General features: G+C 40.4%; 1 protein-coding gene across 8 annotated transcripts in view; it reads left to right on the top strand.

Annotated features, from left to right (window-relative positions):
• Nucleotides 1-17,827, top strand: part of Tle1 (TLE family member 1, transcriptional corepressor) — a 97,434-nt gene that overhangs the window by 48,018 nt on the left and 31,589 nt on the right. For 5 of the 8 annotated variants that reach the window (XM_059254469.1, XM_059254468.1, XM_059254471.1 and 2 more), the window contains 3 exons: nt 1,754-1,958; nt 2,682-2,698; nt 14,861-14,971. In XM_059254469.1, the coding sequence (XP_059110452.1) occupies nt 1,754-1,958; nt 2,682-2,698; nt 14,861-14,971 (333 nt within the window). The remainder of the gene's footprint in view (nt 1-1,753; nt 1,959-2,681; nt 2,699-14,860; nt 14,972-17,827) is intronic. The other 3 variants (XM_059254475.1, XM_059254472.1, XM_059254473.1) reach the window with 2 other exon arrangements.

The following is a 17,827-nucleotide window of genomic DNA, read 5'->3' as shown; positions in this document are numbered from 1 at the left end:
CCTAGTGGACCGCGATGCTGCTGCCAGCTTCTTCGGTTTTATGTCTCACTGTTGCTGAGCTCTTAAAAGGTGACAGAGCAAGAATTAGTGTCTTTTGGATGACGGGAAGGTGATTTTTCGTGTAAAGAAACTGTGATTGTGATCTCAAGGGGAGAATGAGTAATTTATAAATAATTTCCAACAATGCTATTAATGCTGTCTGCTTGGACCTCACCCGTTTTCCATTTTTCCCTCTAATTAAAACTAATTCTCTTAGGAAGGAGTGGCAGTTTGAAAAGAAAGTGGACTCCTAAAGATTTTTAAGGGTACTGGGAATGGTTGAAAGTTTGCTGTAAAAACACTGGTTTTCAATGCTTAAGATGTTGCTTTTTGTTTATTCTTGAGGGTAGGAAGCACATCTGAAATGGAATTAAAAATGAATTTCTGGTGTGGGTGGAAGCTACTGAACTCATCTGTGTGTTCCAGTGAGGAGTAGGCAATAAGTAAACAAGCAATTCAGTCCTGAGAAATGAACATGGATTAGAATCTTAAGGATTTTCTAACATCCCACTTTAGACATTGAGATTTGACTTTTTTTTTTTTTTTACTGTCAAAACTGAATTCTATTTTGGACAGCTGAGATACTTGCAGATAGATGGTTCCTAAGAACAAGTTTATAACTTCTGGAACTGGTTAGGTAATGGAAGCAAAGTAAGCATCCGAAAAGGAACCTGGGAATGAGGGGAAGACACTTGGCCCTCTAGATCTCTGCAGTCAGAAAATTCTTGGTCTCAGCCCTTTCTTCTGTAATGTAGAATAGTTTGTGGAGCTCGGTTTTAGGAAGGAGGTTTGGGTGAAAGGAATGGCTAAAAACTTGACTCCAGGGTTTCTTCCAGCAGCCAGAAGAGTAGTGTGGGGGCAGCTGTAGAGCTCACTGACATGTCCCTTCACCCTAGTGAACCTCAGCAACTTCCCCAGTGCCATGGAGCTTGGGTGCTTCTGAGAAGTGGGGATGTCATTGCTTCCTTACAGCTCTCAGAGGGCTTGGTGAGTTAAGGACACAAGCTCAGAGTACCTTCCAAATGCCATTGCTTTCTGAGTTCTGGCTTTCACTCACGACATCATTGTGACAGTTAATGTTGGGTAAAATGTACTCTTCTTCTCAACAGTGTGATTACTTCATTGTGGGATACTCATCATGTCCCCTGATTAACTTCAGTCAACTTAGAATCAGTGTACAGCTTAGATTCAGTGACATATTGGAGTTCCTCCTTAGAGACACTTAGATGAGATCCACACGTAAATCTTTTAAAGTAGCCAGACTTGTCTGATACTAGAGTTTCATTGTCCAGGTTGGTTACAACATAAAGTGGCAGGTGTAGACTATAGGGTTAGATTGTGGGATTGGCTGGGGGTGAGTACTGAGGGGCAAAAGCTTTTGATGAGTTGAAAGCACTAACCTCATTTCCTCTTTCCTACCTCTGTCTCCATTCCCTTCTCTCTATGTCCAACTTCTGGTTCTTTCTTACATCTTCTGTTATTTTTAATTTTCCCTGGATGGTTTCTCTGTCACCACCACCACCTTCTTCTTTTCCTCTTCCTCCTATTCCTTTTCTTCCTTCTCTTCCTCCTCCTCCACTTCTTCCTCCTCTTGTTTTTACTTCTCCTCCTCTTCCATCTCCTTCTCCTCTTCCTCCTCCTCTTTTCTTTCCTCCCTTTGTTCTTCTTCTTCCTGCCCTCCTCTTCTTTCATCTTCTCCAACCACTGCCAACAGCAGCAGCAGTTACAAGCTCAGCATCTCTCTCATGGCCATGGACCCCCCGTACCTCTCACGCCTCACCCTTCAGGACTTCAGCCTCCTGGCATCCCGCCCCTTGGGGGCAGTGCCAGCCTTCTAGCACTGTCTAGTGCTCTGAGTGGGCAGTCTCACTTGGCAATAAAAGATGACAAGAAGCACCATGATGCAGAACGCCACAGAGGTGAGAGGCCGGGCAAGCCCGATTAGGCTTTGCTCTCATACTCAGACAGTGCTGCAGAGCTGTGCCTCGCTGTGGACAGCCCCAGCCCCACCCAGAGAGCAAACAGTGAGATAACAGGAGCTGTCGAAAAGCTTCCCACTGACACTCAGTTCACCCTGCCACTCTTCAAGGTTTGCTGTGGGCAGCTGTGGGTTTTTCTGTCTTGCTAGCCTGCAGGCATCTTGACATCTTGGTAACTGCCTTTTTAATGCCAGTGGCCTGTACCATATTATGGAGAACTGTTAACTGCTTAATTGGGTAATTTTCAAAGAAAGTGATGTTTGTTAAATGGGGCGAAATAAGAAGTTAAATTTGAAAGTGAATGTGTTCAAATGAAAGGCTTGACAGTTGCATCTGTTACTAGTTTTGTAGGCTTTAATCCTAGTGTGCATTAAATATTGGGCAAATTGCACTTGACTAATTTTTTGAAGAAAAGTAATTTATTCTGTCAAGAAATTAAAAATAGGCTTTGTGTATGGTTAAACTGTAAATCTTATGTTTACAAAATACTGTAATTTTCAGGAAATCACTGTATTAGGAATGTGCAATGACTTATATAAATAAAGCCATTTTTAAAACTGCCTGGGGCCTGTGTTCTAATTATTCCCCCCTTTTTTTATTTCTGTTCTTGCCTCTGTGTCTGAACGGGCGTGTCTGTGCGTTTCTTGGTAACCTCGGGAGCAGACAGAGAGCCGGGCACGGTAAGTACCCCAGCGCCTGTTGCACATGAACACAGACCCAGTTACAGCACCAAGCTGCCTTCCTTCGAACACAAGCACCAAGCAGACACACAGACACCCCGTGTGTAGTGACCTGGGTTCCTTCTTGTTTTCTTTTTAAAAATCATCTTATTTTTGTGAGTACCTGCCCTCTCGTCTCTTTCATAAACCTGGCCTTTGAGGAGAGGTGCCTGCTTTAGAAGTCAGATTGTTTGCTGGGACTCCTTACTGCTCAGTGGATAGCCCAGACCTGCTTCAGTGTGCTTTGTATGTGGAGTCTAGCTTGCATGTAGTTAAAAGAATATTCACTTTTATCTTAACATTACCCTCACAGTTATTGCCCATATGTGAATTAGTGTTATTTCTATCTAAACAGTTGGTTTTCCTCTGAATGCATCTTAGTTGCTGGTTTTCCATGTCTGTTTTTCTTCTCTCTCTCTTTTTTTTTTTTCATATTTGTTGTTCAAGTATAAACTTGATCTTAAATTTCCTTTAGAACTAAGACTGCATCTAGTAGTAACTTCTTAAAAACATGGAGCTTCAAAGACAGGGCTGTGTGTTTATAGAGCTCACAAGCCTGAGTCATACATACCCTTTCATGTGCTGAATGCTTACACTGTGCTTGCAGTTAATGGTGGGGAGATATATTTTAAGGATGCAGAATGAAAACCTGCTCTGTTTATTGGGGATGGCCTACAGATTCTTCCTGTTATATCCCCATTTTTAAACACAGTAATATGTTGACCATCTATAAAGCTTGGTTAAAAAAAAAAAGAAAGAAAACGGTACACCAAATTTTAAATAATTTCCTCCTTTTCTTTTTCTGTTCTTTCTTCCTTTTCTATCTATGCAAAGAATTGAACCCAGGGTCTCATGCATGGAAGGAGAATTGTATATCATGGAACTTGCTCCCAGTACTGTCCCCCCCCACCGTGTTTGTGTGTGTGTGTGTGTGTGTGTGTGTGTGTGTGTGTGTGTGTGTGTGTATGTGTGTGTGTGTGTGTGAGAGGGGGGGAGGGAGGGCGGGAGAGAGGGATGGAGGGCAGGAAAATATGGGTCTCGGGAATTGAACTCAGGTTGTCAGGCTTGGTGGCAAGTGTCTTTATCTTCATACACACACACACAAACACACACACACACACACACACACACACACACACACATACATACACACACTCAAAATACTATGATCTGTGCCTCACATTGTAGCCCTTGGGTGCTGGGTCACAGGTGTGTGCCAACATCCTGAACTTTTTTGTTAGGAGTTTAGGAAGAAGATTGCACTTTGACAAGCTCAGGCTCCCCTACCATGATCCCATTTAGAATAGGTACTGCTTTAAAAGTTCTCTTTGAGATAGATACTGCTGTGCTTCTTATATTGGGATTTGTCGAGGGGGATGGATAATTATTAAATGGAGAGATAGTTAGGTTTTAAATTATTATAGCATAGGGTTTTCTAAGTAGTTTTAGGAGGAAGAGAAGAAAAGAAGACAGACAAAGCTTTAACTGGGAAATAAAATACCTGACAGACAAGAGTATAAGGTTGAGTAAATTGGCTTTGACTTATGAAGTGACCTTTATGGTTTACTAATTTGGTTTCATTGTAGACTGTCATCTTTTCTTCTATGTTCATTCAGTAGAGTACAACATTTTAGAACCCCAGTTTTGAACCTATACATTCAGCAGAAGATGTGAAGGGCTGTGCTGTGTGTGTTTTATCTGAATTCATTTTATTTGAGAGGGGAATTTTATAATTTAATATTTCCTCTCTTACTACTATTTAACCTTAAGTGAATGCATTCATTAAGTGCTCCCTACACATAAGGCATCTACAGTTAGGAGTATGTTGCTATGCAACAAAGGCATTTTGTCTGTCAAGGACAGGACAAGTAAGAGAAATGCTAAAAGACCAGCTGTGATGTCATAGTTCTGCAAGTGTTTCCATTGGCTCAGGACTCAGAAATGCTGTCTGCCTGAACAGGTTTTCACATTGAAGCTGCTAGAGGTCTTACCTGTATGTAATTTCTCCAGTGGCTACTTATAATTTTGGCTGAATGATGTATACAAGTACTTAATCATTGGAGGAGGTGAGGGTGTGGTAGGAGGGGATCAGTTGCATACTCCTTTTTAAATCTAGTTAGCATATAAAATAACAGGTTTTGTTATGGCCTTTTTAGACTTAGGTGTTTCTTTGTTCATGTTTGCTTGCCCCTTTGCCCTTCCACCTGCCCTTCACTTCTTTGTTTCTTTCCTTTTTTCAAATAGCCCCTCCCTCTAGTTGGGTCCTTAAAGGAGTATGAAACAGTTCTTGAATTTTAGGAAGCTATGAATTATTTTTAAGTGTGCATTAGAGTCAGTGAACTTCATAGAAATGTGGAGGATCCCAGGCACACACTAGTCTACAGAATAATCTAAAATAAGTGATGGCTTGTGTCCTTTAATGTGTCAGATTTTTGACATGCTTGAAAGTATATGCATGTATGTCTACTGTTTTTCCTGCCTAATAACTGCACAATCGGGTGGTGAGATAAAATGGGGAAAGTACACTAATTGTGGCCAAACATTAATTGAATCTGTAGAGGAGTTAAATTGTTCTGTTTACCTAAGTTAGTTTTTGATGCAGTTATATAAAATTAAGTAGCTTTTCAACTTGGAGTAAAATTGAATATGAGAAGCAGTGGGTAATGTGATGTGTGTACTCTTAGTGCCTAAAATACTGTTGTACGATACTTGATAAAGCGCTTGGAGTTGTAAATCTGAGTTTATCTGAGTTTACTTTGCTCTTTGCTGCCGTCTTCCTTCACCAGAGAGATGAAGGTGGTTGCTACAGGCTGATGGTTTCAAACTGATCTCACTCAGTGTTTCTTCTTTTTAATTAAAATTACTGAGGACCCCTAAGGAATAGTTTCTCTTGGTGATATACTTTGACATTTACAAGATTAGAATAAAACTTAAAAAACCATTTAGGTACAGAGCTACCCAGTTGTATTAGTTACTTTTTAATATTAATGAAAAAGCAATATTTTCTTTGAAAAGGGCTTTTAATGGATGAATTTGCTTTTTTTCATGTTTGCAAATATCTCTAGTGCTGACTTAAATGTTGCCAGGTTCTGATCAGCCTATATTCAGTCTGTGATACAGTTGCTTCCATTTGTCATTCTTGAAGAAAATTTGTCTGAAGAGATTGTGAGTCTCTGGTACCTTCTTTTTGGCCTGAGGCAGGGAGAGGTCTTCAGTCAGACTCAGACAACTTGAGCCATTAGTACACTGACTCCTTACTGTTATTTTTTCCAATTCTTTTATATTAATATTTTTAAATCAAATGCAAAAAACGGACATATGCAGAGGAAATGGGGTGTGGCTGCAGCTGTTTGGTAGGTGCTTAATCTTTATCTTCCAATGATAGTGTTACTCGGTTTGTTCGTTTATGCTTTTAGGTTAGAAAACAAATGAACCTTAACATAGGCAGTATGTTTTAATGTAAAAACATAAAAAATAATGTTCTATGAACAGAATGTTCCCAGTGGATGAGCCAGAAGGTAATAACCGTGAAGGGCTTGTAGCATATCTACAGGACTTTTCCTGATTATCACTGTTTGTTTTGTTTTAAATTTGACCTGTAATTCTCAAAATCTGTTCTTTGCCTGCCTGATTTTTTTTTTCTTTTAATTATCTTATATGCAGATGTGTGTGAGTACAGTTGTGCCCTGGTGCACATGGAGAAGTCAGAGGACAATTTGTAGGACTTTGTAGGAGTGGGTTCTCTCCACCAAGTGGGTCCAAGGATCAAACTTGGGTCATTAGTCTTACCAGTAAGCTCTACTTTCTGAGCCAACTTTCCAGCCTCTTCCTTTTATTAGACATAAGGCCTGACTCTCTAGTCCAGGCCCATCTTAGACTCATGCCAGTTTTCCTGCCTTTGCCTTCTAAGTGTTGGGATTATAGGCAGGAGTCCATCATGCCTGTTTATTGTTGTTGTTTTGCTTTTTAATTTATAAGCTTTTATACGTAAGTACAGCTATTGAACAAATAATACTGAAGGAAGGCCATACTCAGCATAGAGTGTTTGCTTACATGTATCTGCATCACATGCATATCTCTTATCTGTCAAGACCAGAGGAAGGTGTAGATCCATTGGAACAGACAGTTGTTAGGCACTGTGTGGGCCTTAGGAACTAAACATGGATCCTCTGCAAGAGCAGCAAGTGTTCTTAACTGCTAAGCTATTAATAGTGTGTGTATGTTATATTAATATTGCTAAGCTAAGCTATTAATAATGTGTGTATATATATATCTATATATTACATATTGTACAAATGTTTCAGTTGGTTTAAAGGTGACTTGAATTAAATTTTGACTCAAAAGAGTATCAAAACACATCTACTTGAAATACTTGGCATTGGAGGACCAAGAAATAATTATGTCTTTAAAAAGAAATGGTGTAACAGTCTAGATGTGATAAGTGCACACCTGTAATCCCTGTACGTGTGGGTACTTCTCCCCTTTAAAATACAAGCAGGAGAGCCATGGGGAAAGGTGTTTCATGACCTGAGCTCAGTCTCTGGAACCCATGTGGTAGAAAGAATTGTCTTCTGCAAGTTGTCCTCTGACCTTTACATGTATCAGATCTGTGGTGGTTGTATACCCCTACCCTAAGGATACATACACATACTCTGAAAACAAAAATATTTTAAAAATTCAAAGTACAAATTGTGCAATGCAGTTGTGTATGTGAGGGTCCATCTGCCTGGATGGCACTGTGTCATCCATGGAGCTGGTTCATCCATGGAGCTGGTCCAACCAAGCAGGCGTGATCCGTACAGTACATTCAGCTTTGTTGAAAGTAAATAAGGATAGCAAGGCCTCTTTTGCCTGACTATTTACAAACTAAATTTTGACTGGATTTGGGAAGAGATGGCTTGGAAATACAGGCTAAAATGGAGATGACTCCTGTAAAATGTTGACTTTCAGGCACAGTAGGAAATGTGAACTGTTCTTAAGCAGTTGCCACTCTGCACACAACTGTTTTGGCAGAATTTAAAACTGCTTGGAAAGTGACGTCACGGTTGTGAATTAAGTCCTGAAGGAGGCAGGCCTAGTGATCTTAGGTGGTTGAGTTGGTGTGTACCTGTGACAGGTGTGGGTGGGATGACTTTCATCAGATGAGTTCTAAGGCCTGTGCCACCTAGGAAAATTCTTAGGTCTGTTCCACTGTGATTATTACAAAAACTGGCGTCTTTCACCCACAGCCAGTTGCGTGTTTTTTTTTCCTTAATTTTATTTTTATGTGTATAGGTGGTTTGTCTGTGTGTATGTCTGCACCACCAGTGTGCCTAGTGCCCTCAGAGGCTACAGGACATTGGATCTTGCACTGAAGATGGTTGTAAGCTGCCACATAAGTGCTAGGAAGTGAACCCAAATCCCTTGGAAGAGGAGCGAGTGCTCTTAACCACTGAGCCATCTCTCCAGTCCCCATAGCCAGTTTTAGGCTTCAGTTTGTATCTTATAATTCGAAAGCTTGTGAGGAAGCATGTGGTTTTTTTCCCTTTTCCTTTTGTCATTGTGATGATTGCTATTTCCCCATTGGACATTCACATCAGCAGCCAGTATGACATCTCAGTGTTTGAGGTGAGTTGTGGATGTAAGTGCTGTCAGAAATCCGAATGACTCAGGTACTGGCCTAATGTTTTCTCAGTGTGGGACCTTTTTTTATATTAGAAAACCCAGTTTGAGTATCTTCTCTGAAGTGCTTGGATCTGAAAGTGTCTCAGACTTGAGTTTTAGATTTGAGAATATTTATAGACTTATATCCTACTTTTAAGAATTTAAAACCTAAAATGCTCTGAAGTACAAAGCACTCAAAAAGTCCAAAGTGCTCAAAAAGTGTGGATTTAGGAGCTTTGTAAGTATTGCATTTTATATTAGAGATTCTCATCCATATCTGAGCGATAGAGAGTAGAAAAGGCACCCAAGTACCTGAGTAAGGAAGGCTTGGCACACTGACTTTGCTGTCTCTAGGTTATGAGTTGGGGACATGATTGTGTTAAAGTCATTTAGGTTATTTTTATGTATTTGTTCTGCTTTGCTTTACCTGGAAAAGGAGTGTAAAGGGCAACTTGTGGGTAAGAGTTGTGGTTTAATGCATGACATCCAGGTACAATATCACAGGCTTAGTCTCATCTCCTGCAAGGCCCAACTGCATTTGACAGGACAGGTATCTGTGGTCCAGGTTAAACTTACCCACATTATGCATGTAACTGAGAGACAGATTAGCTCTCTTCAGGCCTGCTACAGAGTTTGGGGAGGTTATATGTGTGCCCTGTAGACACATTTTCTACTTTCTGTGCTTTTGACAAGTGGCTAATCCCTACGGTTATGAGATAAAGTACATTTTTTTAAAGAGGGTAGTAGAAAATGTGAATGACTGATTTGTACTGCTACAGAAATATAGTGTAAGGTGATGGCTTGATTGCCATCATGTGTAGGTGGAGACAGCAGACAGATGTGATGGGGTGCATCTTTGCCTAATTGTTTTAATGTTTCCCGAGAAGTTAATTGTCAGTGTGGAGTGTGCTATCAAATTAGGTTCCCACCGTCTTGTCTTAGTGTAACTGAGGATAAATGAGGTGTCGCGAGTCTCCAATCTGTGCCTCTGACACAAACACTTGTCCTGCAGGGCAGAGAATGTTCCCAAGGGAAGCAGTATAGCAGCCTGAGAATCCATTGGAACTGTGCTATTTTGATATTAGGAAAGCCTGTCTAACTTTTGCTGTGTCCACGAGTGGTTCTCCTGTTTGCTAATGGTGGTTTCAGAGTTTACACTTGTTGGCAGAAGTTACCCAGGTGCAGGGAGGCTTCTGAGACTAATGTTAGAGAAATGTAGCATTCACAAGACATATCGTTAACTTAAATTTCCAGGATTCTCTGAGCAGACCTGTGCAATCACTACTGATAAGGTGCTAAAAAGGAAAAAAATCTCTTGGAACAAGATCATAAAGACTGGCTTTTATCCTTATCAAAGCACCTGGGCCTTTGCTGCCTTATTTAGTAGGTTCTTAGCATGCAATGACAGATCAAGATAAAATAACACCAGGCTTGCTTGAGGTTTAGCTGATGCTTATACTGTACTTTCTTACAGGAAAGTACGGTTATAAAATTGCATTTCGATGTTTAGATATTTTAAGAAACTGTTGGCCTCCTTTACCCTTAGGTTGAATACTTTGCTGACTGTCTTGCTCAGTCTTAGCCATTTACTGCAATAGAAAATGCCCTGGTGTGTTTTATGAAGGATGTTGTCTGTCATGACATTGTTACCTCAAGGGACTATACACATGTTGTTTTCCTTTGAGGGGAAAAAGTTTTTTTTTTTTTTGTTTTGTTTGTTTTTTTTTTTTTTGAGATAGGTGTTCATGTACCCCAGGCTGCCCTTGAACTGCTTGCCCATACCTCCTAAATGCTACAATTTCAGGCTTGTACCACTCATCCCAGATTGTGTTATTGGGAGCTCCTCTCTTGCAGAACTTCACAGCTGTTCTGTGGGTAGTGTGGGTAGATGTGACCCTAGCAAGTACCATATCTGTAATACTCATTTGTTTGCTGCTGGTATAGATGCCCCAAGATTTGTTCTGCTGAAAAAATTCCAGGTGGTCATATGGAAGAAGCCCCTTTGTGTTGGATAGCATACCTCCGCTCTTGACCCTGTCCAGTCATTTCCTGTGTAATTTCTTCATACAAACAGGATGAATTCAGCAAGCAAGGTTGATCTGTGTTTTCTTTCTCAAATATGTCAGATAAGTCTCTCCCCTTCGACTTCACTTGGCTCCAGAATGTAAGCATGTGCTGCACATAAGGCTATAGTTTCAGAACTTTAGTTTGTTTTGTAAACATGGTTTTCAAACTTCGGTTTGCTCATGTTTGTCATATTCCCGTGGGCTGCATAAATCCATGTTTGAGTTCCTGTAAAAAAAACAAAAAACAAAAACGTAAGTATGATGATCTTGTTTATTTAACAAAATTTTAAAACTAAAACTTAATATACAGCCTGAAAAATCTCAGTCCTCAAGACATTTGTAATAGAATTCTGTCCAGTGTTTTCGGTGTTTGAGAAGTGACAGTGGATGAGAAGCCCTGTAGATTGTTTAAATTTTCAATTACAAAGTGAACTGACAGCCTCTTGGCCAGAACAAGAGCCTGCCTGTCAACATGACAACACTGGATATGGTTTTCATGTTGGTCAAAATCTGACACGATTAAGTCTTGACCTGGCAGGTGAATACTTAAAAACGGTGTCTATTTGATATGTTCTGTGTGGTAAATTAAAATCTTGAAAACGTGAGCTCTGGGAAGAGCCCTCTGCCATGGCATCATGTCTATAGAACTCTTGTCTGTAGGGAATAGCACCCATGGATGTGATAGGAGTCGATGTATTGCTCGTAACTCTGCTGAGGGCTTTGCCAGTGCTTGTCTTGTCTCATTAGTGGTAGGATTTATGACTGAAAAGGCAGGAAGTCTTTTTTTTTTTTGGTATTATGTATGTGGAGTTGTGCTTACCTGTGCAAGAGTATGGGGAGGCTTCAGGTAGAGTTTGGCTGTCTTCTTAGGTCACTCCCCACCTTCGTGTTTGAGGCAGGGTCTCTCTGAACCTGGTGCTGGCCATTTCATTATTATTTGTGTTATGCGTTTTGTTTATATTTATTCTTTGAGAGTGTGTGTTTGTGTGTGTGTGTGTGTGTGTGTGTGTGTGTGTGTGTGTGTATGTGTGCGCATGCATGTGTGCCTGCTTGCCAGCATGAGTTTATATGTACAATGTGTGTACAGATACCTAAGGAGGCCTAGGACATTGGATTCCCTGGAACTAAAATTACAGAGAGCAGTGAACCTCCATCAGCGGGTGCTGAGACCTGAAACCAGGTCCTGTTAATGCTGTAACCACTGAGCATTGTCTCTTGCCCCCCACTCCCCCCCCTTTTTTTTAAAGAGAAATCTCATGATATTTCCCAGTAAGGTCTGTTCACTTAGAAGTAGACTATATTCATTTTTCTTAATTGTATGTTCACATTTGGTGTGGAAAGTCTGAAAACCAGATTGATCAAGAGAGTGTGTGAATGACTGATAGTAAGGAAGGAGTATCCGAGAGCATGTATCAGGCATTGGTATGTCACATTAGAATGTGCAGCACTAGTTTAAAGAGCCATTGTTGGTTTTATTTAAGTGATATAGTTGGATAAAAATATTTCTGTTCAGAAAGCAAGCTTGAATTTACCATTCTGGGAGAGGAGGCACTTGTACTTTTGAATCTGTAAGTGGTAGAATGGTTCTAATCTTGGGCCAGTCATCTCTACTGTCTGGACATTCCATGTTCCAGGTAAAACACAAAATAAAAAGGGTGCCTCTCAAAGGTAGCCTTGGCCCCTTCCCATACATGAATCAGGCTGTCTGTTACGCTTGTGTTACGCTCTGTTCCCGCATGTGTTGCTGAAGATTCAATGGAAGGCCTTACATGCTAGGCAAGTGCTTGGCCAGCTAGCTCACTGCAAGCTTTTTAGGAACTTTAAACAATTTCAATTTCATTGTTTTGCAGTCTTCCCTTAAATGCTTTTTAGATAACGTAGACTATAGATACCTCATGACATAGAGTGATAAATTTTGAAGGAACACAGGGACCATTCAGTCAGTGTTTTATCTTTCAGTTCTTAATACATGTATCAGTGACTTATAATGACCATTAAAATAACTGTCCCATCTTCAGCCATAGGAGCTGGCAGCAGATGGGACACTAGAGCAGTACTTTTGTTTTCAGAAGAAATTCAGCAGTACCCAGGAAGTGACTTTGGGTTTTAGAAGAGCAAAGGAGAAACATCAAAGATAATAGTATCTTGGTCAGTAGTTGGAACTCTGAGACATTGCCTGTTGCTGTCTGCGTAGCTCGGTAGGCTGGGGCCTTACACTCAGAAAAACTGCTCATGGAAGCAAAGCTACCATGATGTGTGGTCTCTTCCTTGGAGGGTGGACTGAAGGCTTAGTAGGTGTCTGGCAGTAGCGTGAGGAGGGTTCCCTGACTCTGCCTGTGATTCCTCAGGCCTCCCTGGCCCACCTTCTTTGCTGCTTTGCTTTGAATTAAATTAACAGAATCAAAGGCATAAAGAGATGCTCTGTTTTGTAACTATAGTCTGCTCCTGTTACAAATGGGGCCAATTTTCACGTGAGCAGGGATGTTCATTACTAGCCCAGTCCAAATTTAGGGGACATTACAGAGCTTTTCAAAACCTTTTCAGGTTATAGGCCTCATTTAAGCTGCTGAAATGGAAATTAAAGTAGTATGTTTTTAACTCACTGAAGCAGAGGCCTTCAAAGCATCGCAGCCTTAAAGGTCTGCCACTGAAATGTTACTGTCCTGGCCGAAACTATGGTGTCCCTGTACAAGTGCAGAATACTTTGGGGTTTAGACTGAGTAGTCTCTGAGCAATCACCACTGATTTTGCAGGAGAGACTTTGAAGTTGCTCCAGACCTGGACTCAGTCACGTTTTTGCCATGCACGTGTGCAGTGATACACAGCCCTACTCCTGATCCATTTGCTGGGTTCAGATCCTGGACATAACCTCAGGGCTAGAATGTATTGAATATACTGGTAACTGCTTTGCAGGAGCTGCATTAATTCTGCATCTTTTGCTAGCCATGGACCCTGATTGGAGTCTGAGTGTTGTAAAGAGGTAATTATAATTAGTTCATGGATCCAGTCTGCTCACCTTTCAGGCCCAGCCACTGTGGGTCTTTGAGCTTCTCCATATTGAATTGTGTGAGTCCCTCTACCTTTTATCTCATCTTCCTGGCCGTTTGTTTTGTTTGAACAATCATTACTGAAAAAAAAAAAAAAAAAAAAAAAAAGCTCAGCTTTTAGAATCAACTCTAAAGTGTGACAAGAGGCTTCAAGCTGCCCTCTGGTCCCCAGGTTTCTTTTTTCTTTTTTTCTTTCTTCTCTGTGTGGTGGAGCTGGGAATACCGTGGGGTCTATGTTTTATCCCAGGGAGCTTTGAGAGCCAGCCACCTGGCTGATTATGTCTGGCTGGTAAAAAATGAAAGCCCAAGGCCTTAAAAAATGTGCCATAAAACATTCGTGTCTGGTACATACTGTTGTATTGTGGTCCTATTTGTATCAGGAAAGGTAGCATAATTGCTGACCCGGGGCCCTACCCCCATGCTTAGTTCTCAGGCATCTTGGCAGAAATGGGGGTTATCTGGGCCTTGTGAAAGGCAGTTTTTGCATAGCTCATTCAACATTGTTCAAGGCAGTAACACATCACTGAACAAATTGCCCCCTTGCATATGCTAATCCAGCTCTTAAAAGAACTCTTTGTAACATGTTCTGCTTTAGCTTGAGGGGAGATGGGAATTGGGAATTGAAGGGCTGTCCAGGTCATGCCATGTGACCCCAGAATATCAAAAATGCCTGTTTTCTTTGGGTCAGCAGTTCATATTCAGCATATGCTGGTGAAAGTGTCCTGTGTAGTTTGTGGCAAAGATTAGTCCTCTATAAGTGTGAGAGCTGCTTTTGCTATTAAAGGTTTATAACTGACTAAGATTTCCTCTTTGAATATTAAATTTCACTGGTATTGGCTAACAGTGCCAGATCTTATTTTCAACAGTATAGTAAAAGAATTTGGAAGTCCTTTATTGTTGTGTGGAAAAGGTGATTTGCCATTTGGAATGACTGATACTCCCTCCTGCGTTTTTGGTGCCTTTTTAGAGTGACACATGGTGACTTCTAGTCACAACATGTGCCTAATAGAGTGCGATCTCAGGAGTTACTCAAAGGCCGTTCATATTCCACACCAAGAAGTTGCAGTAAAAAGAATAAAAACACATCTACACACATTCAGCAAGTGTCTGTTTTTCCAAGAGTAAACGGAAGCACATTTTTAGAGAATAGGGCCTCAAGGATCCACCAGGATTTAAAGTTTGATGTAAAATCAGGTTTCTTTTAGGCTCTGTCTAAATTCTTGCCACTGGAGTCTTAAGACATGTAATTTCAACAGAGGTGCAAGATTGTTGGGATCCTGTTTCTAAAACAGTTCTTCCAGGTTGGGTTTTCATGCATATAAAGAGGCCTAGGAAGAAACCTTTATTAGTACTTTTTTGTCTTACAGAGTAATTCCCTCTTGGTCCCAGACAGCCTAAGAGGCACAGATAAACGCAGAAATGGCCCAGAGTTTTCCAGTGACATCAAAAAAAGGAAGGTGGATGATAAGGATAACTATGTAAGTGAATAAAGGGCTTCTCGTAATAATTGCTTACTTACTGCTTTTATTTTGAGTGAGTATCCAGGTATATTGCTAGAGTGTGGTAATTCTGTATCATTTCATAATTGCAAAGCAGGTAAGTTCCTACATTGGAGGACTTTGTTTCCCTTCAGGGCTGTCTGTTATATACTTCATTTGGGCTTAGATTTTTTTTTTTCTTCTAACTTAGTTACTCACAAAGGAACTATCAAAGTATCAGGTTAGTTGTATAAGGCTATAGCACCAGTTCCTGGAGGCAGAGGCACAAGGATTGCAATGTCACAGCCAAATTGGGCTATACAGTAAGACCTTGTATAGATAATATATAATATATTATATATACATTATATATATAGTAAAATCAATGTTTGTAGAGAATAGCTCTGTGGTAGAATAACTTTCCTAGCATATGCCAGGCCTTGGGTTTGATTCCCCAGTATGGTAAAACACACACACACACACACGCACGCACGCACGCACGCACGCACGCACGCACGCCCACACCAAAAACACTCCATGCAAAATGTAGGCCTTGGAGGAAGTACTCTACTCTGTAGTTGGGAGAGTTTAGACACAGGATTCTGTTTCCTGTGGCTTGTCCAAGGCTTCAGCTAATAATAAGTAACATTTTGTGTGCCAGGATTAGTGCCAGGAACCCTGTGTGGTGACACAGATTATTTAGTTCTTATTATAACCTGCCAAGTTGGGTATCCTCTCCATTTCATAGCTAAAGAAACCTACCCAGAGCTTGTGTTTCACCAGAGGTCATGATTAGTGAAACTCTCAAAGCACCTTATGCCAAAACCATGCTGTATTGAAGCATTGACCCTGTTCTTAGAATTGGCATTTCCATAGAGGTCCTAGATCAGTCTACAGTTTGTATCGTAGTTTAATAAACATCTGAAGAACCAGTCATTAGCTCTCCCCACTTTCACCCAAGTCCTTTTAATATCTTTCTGCCCCTATCTGTTGCCCAGAGCTGCATGTATTTGCTTTCATTTTTAACATTAAATGTTAGCAATCAAGAAGGTGGTCTGTGATGTTCAGAAGGTGGGAAATTTGTGATACCCAGTTCTGTGTTACTAGTTTCTCCATGAGGCTTGTGTCTTTAATTCAACAATGAGGGACTTGGAATCAATATCTTGGCCTTATGGCTTTATGGTACTTATGTCTTGTCTGGTTAGATAAATGAGTTTGGGGTGAGATAATGAGATTATTTATGTTAGAACACATAGGAGGCCAAGTCTAAGACCAGAACTCTTTGACAAAAGTTTACTGTATTGTGCTGGCTTATGTTTGCAGAAGGGCCCGTTACAAAGCTAAGTTTCACTTGCAGAAGACATGAGTGATTCACCTCATAACTCCTTTAGTTGGGTAAGAGCGTGCTGGAACTGAGGATCTGGAAAATGGTGCAAAACACTTAGATAGGATGAAGATTTAGATAGGAGAGGAAGACCGTGTTATATAGCAGAGTAAGACGAATTCAGTTTATCACAGCCTGTTACATGTTTATGAAGAAGTATAAGACAAGTGTTTGAGGTCCCAAACAAGTGATAAAATGATGGGAATATTAATTATCCTACTTTGACCATTATAATACTGTATAGGTATACCTAATATATTTCTTTCTTTTTCATTGAAAGGAAAGTTTTGTTTTGTTTTGTTTTGTTTCTAAATTGAAAAGGAGTGTAGTGGTAGTGAATTGTTGCCTATAGTTATCTGTCTCACCCTTTCTGCTATGGTCATTTTTATAATTTCTTTTTCTAGAAAGGAAACCCTTCTAGTTTGTATGTTCATCGTTTCTTCTCTTGACATCTGAGAACATTTGTGCTTTTATCTGACACTAAGCAAAGTACATTTTGTCATTTTTTTTTCAATGAAAGCATTTCAGTAAATTTTTAATTTGAATTGCTCCTGACTCTTTCTGCATTGGCTGTCAATTTATGTTGCTGGTGAACTCCATGGTTCTTTTATATTGTACTAGAAGTTATGCTTGGCTTTGAAACTTCAAAACTACCCCTAGTGACATACTTCATCCAGTAAAGCCAAACTTAGCAAACATAGCCACCAACTAGAGGCCAAGTTCTCAGACATCTGAGCCTATGGAGGACATTCTTCTTCTAACCACCACACTAAAATAGAATTTTTCAAACTTTGATATGGGAGTGAACTCATCTTAAATTGAGCAGCTTTACTGAATGCTTTGCAGACTGAATGCAACTTTAAAATTTGCTGTGATTAGCCAACTTTGTAGTTCAGTGATAAACAGTAAAGACCCTTATGCTTTGTGGCAGTACCCTCCAGCTACCTCCATCTAGTTTCCTTCCATCCTTCCATATTTCATGCCAAAGAGCCGTACCTTTTTTTTTCTCTTAACCCCCATGTGCATGTGGTATGCCTGAATGTACATGTGGATGCTTAAAGAAGACATTGTATGTCTCTGAAGCTCCAATTTTTTTTTTGTTTGTTTGTTTTATTAAGTCGGAGTCTTGCCAATTCCTCAGAGTTCATCTACCTAGAACGACCAGGGGATCACCTATCTCTTACCTCCTGGATGATGGGATTACAGGTGGCCTCTAAGCCTGTATGGCATGTCTATGAGTTCTGGGGATCTAATCTCCCATCATCATGCACAGAAAGTGCTTTAGCCACTGACTTAAATCTATCTCTTCAGCTACTCCACTGCCCACTTTTTTCTTTCTTTCTCCTTTTTTTTTTTTTTTTTTTTTTTTTGAGACAGGATAGCTTATATAGTAGCCAGGATGACTTCATCTCACTTTGTAGCCAGGTGTAACCTTGACCTATACCTTCATGACTTGAGTATTGGTGTGTAGC

This window comes from Peromyscus eremicus, chromosome 2 (assembly GCF_949786415.1).
Source record: "Peromyscus eremicus chromosome 2, PerEre_H2_v1, whole genome shotgun sequence".
NCBI classification, from domain to species: Eukaryota; Metazoa; Chordata; class Mammalia; order Rodentia; family Cricetidae; genus Peromyscus; species Peromyscus eremicus.
The sequence above is the reverse complement of the archived record's forward strand: the minus strand, read 5'-3'. Positions and strand labels throughout refer to the sequence as shown.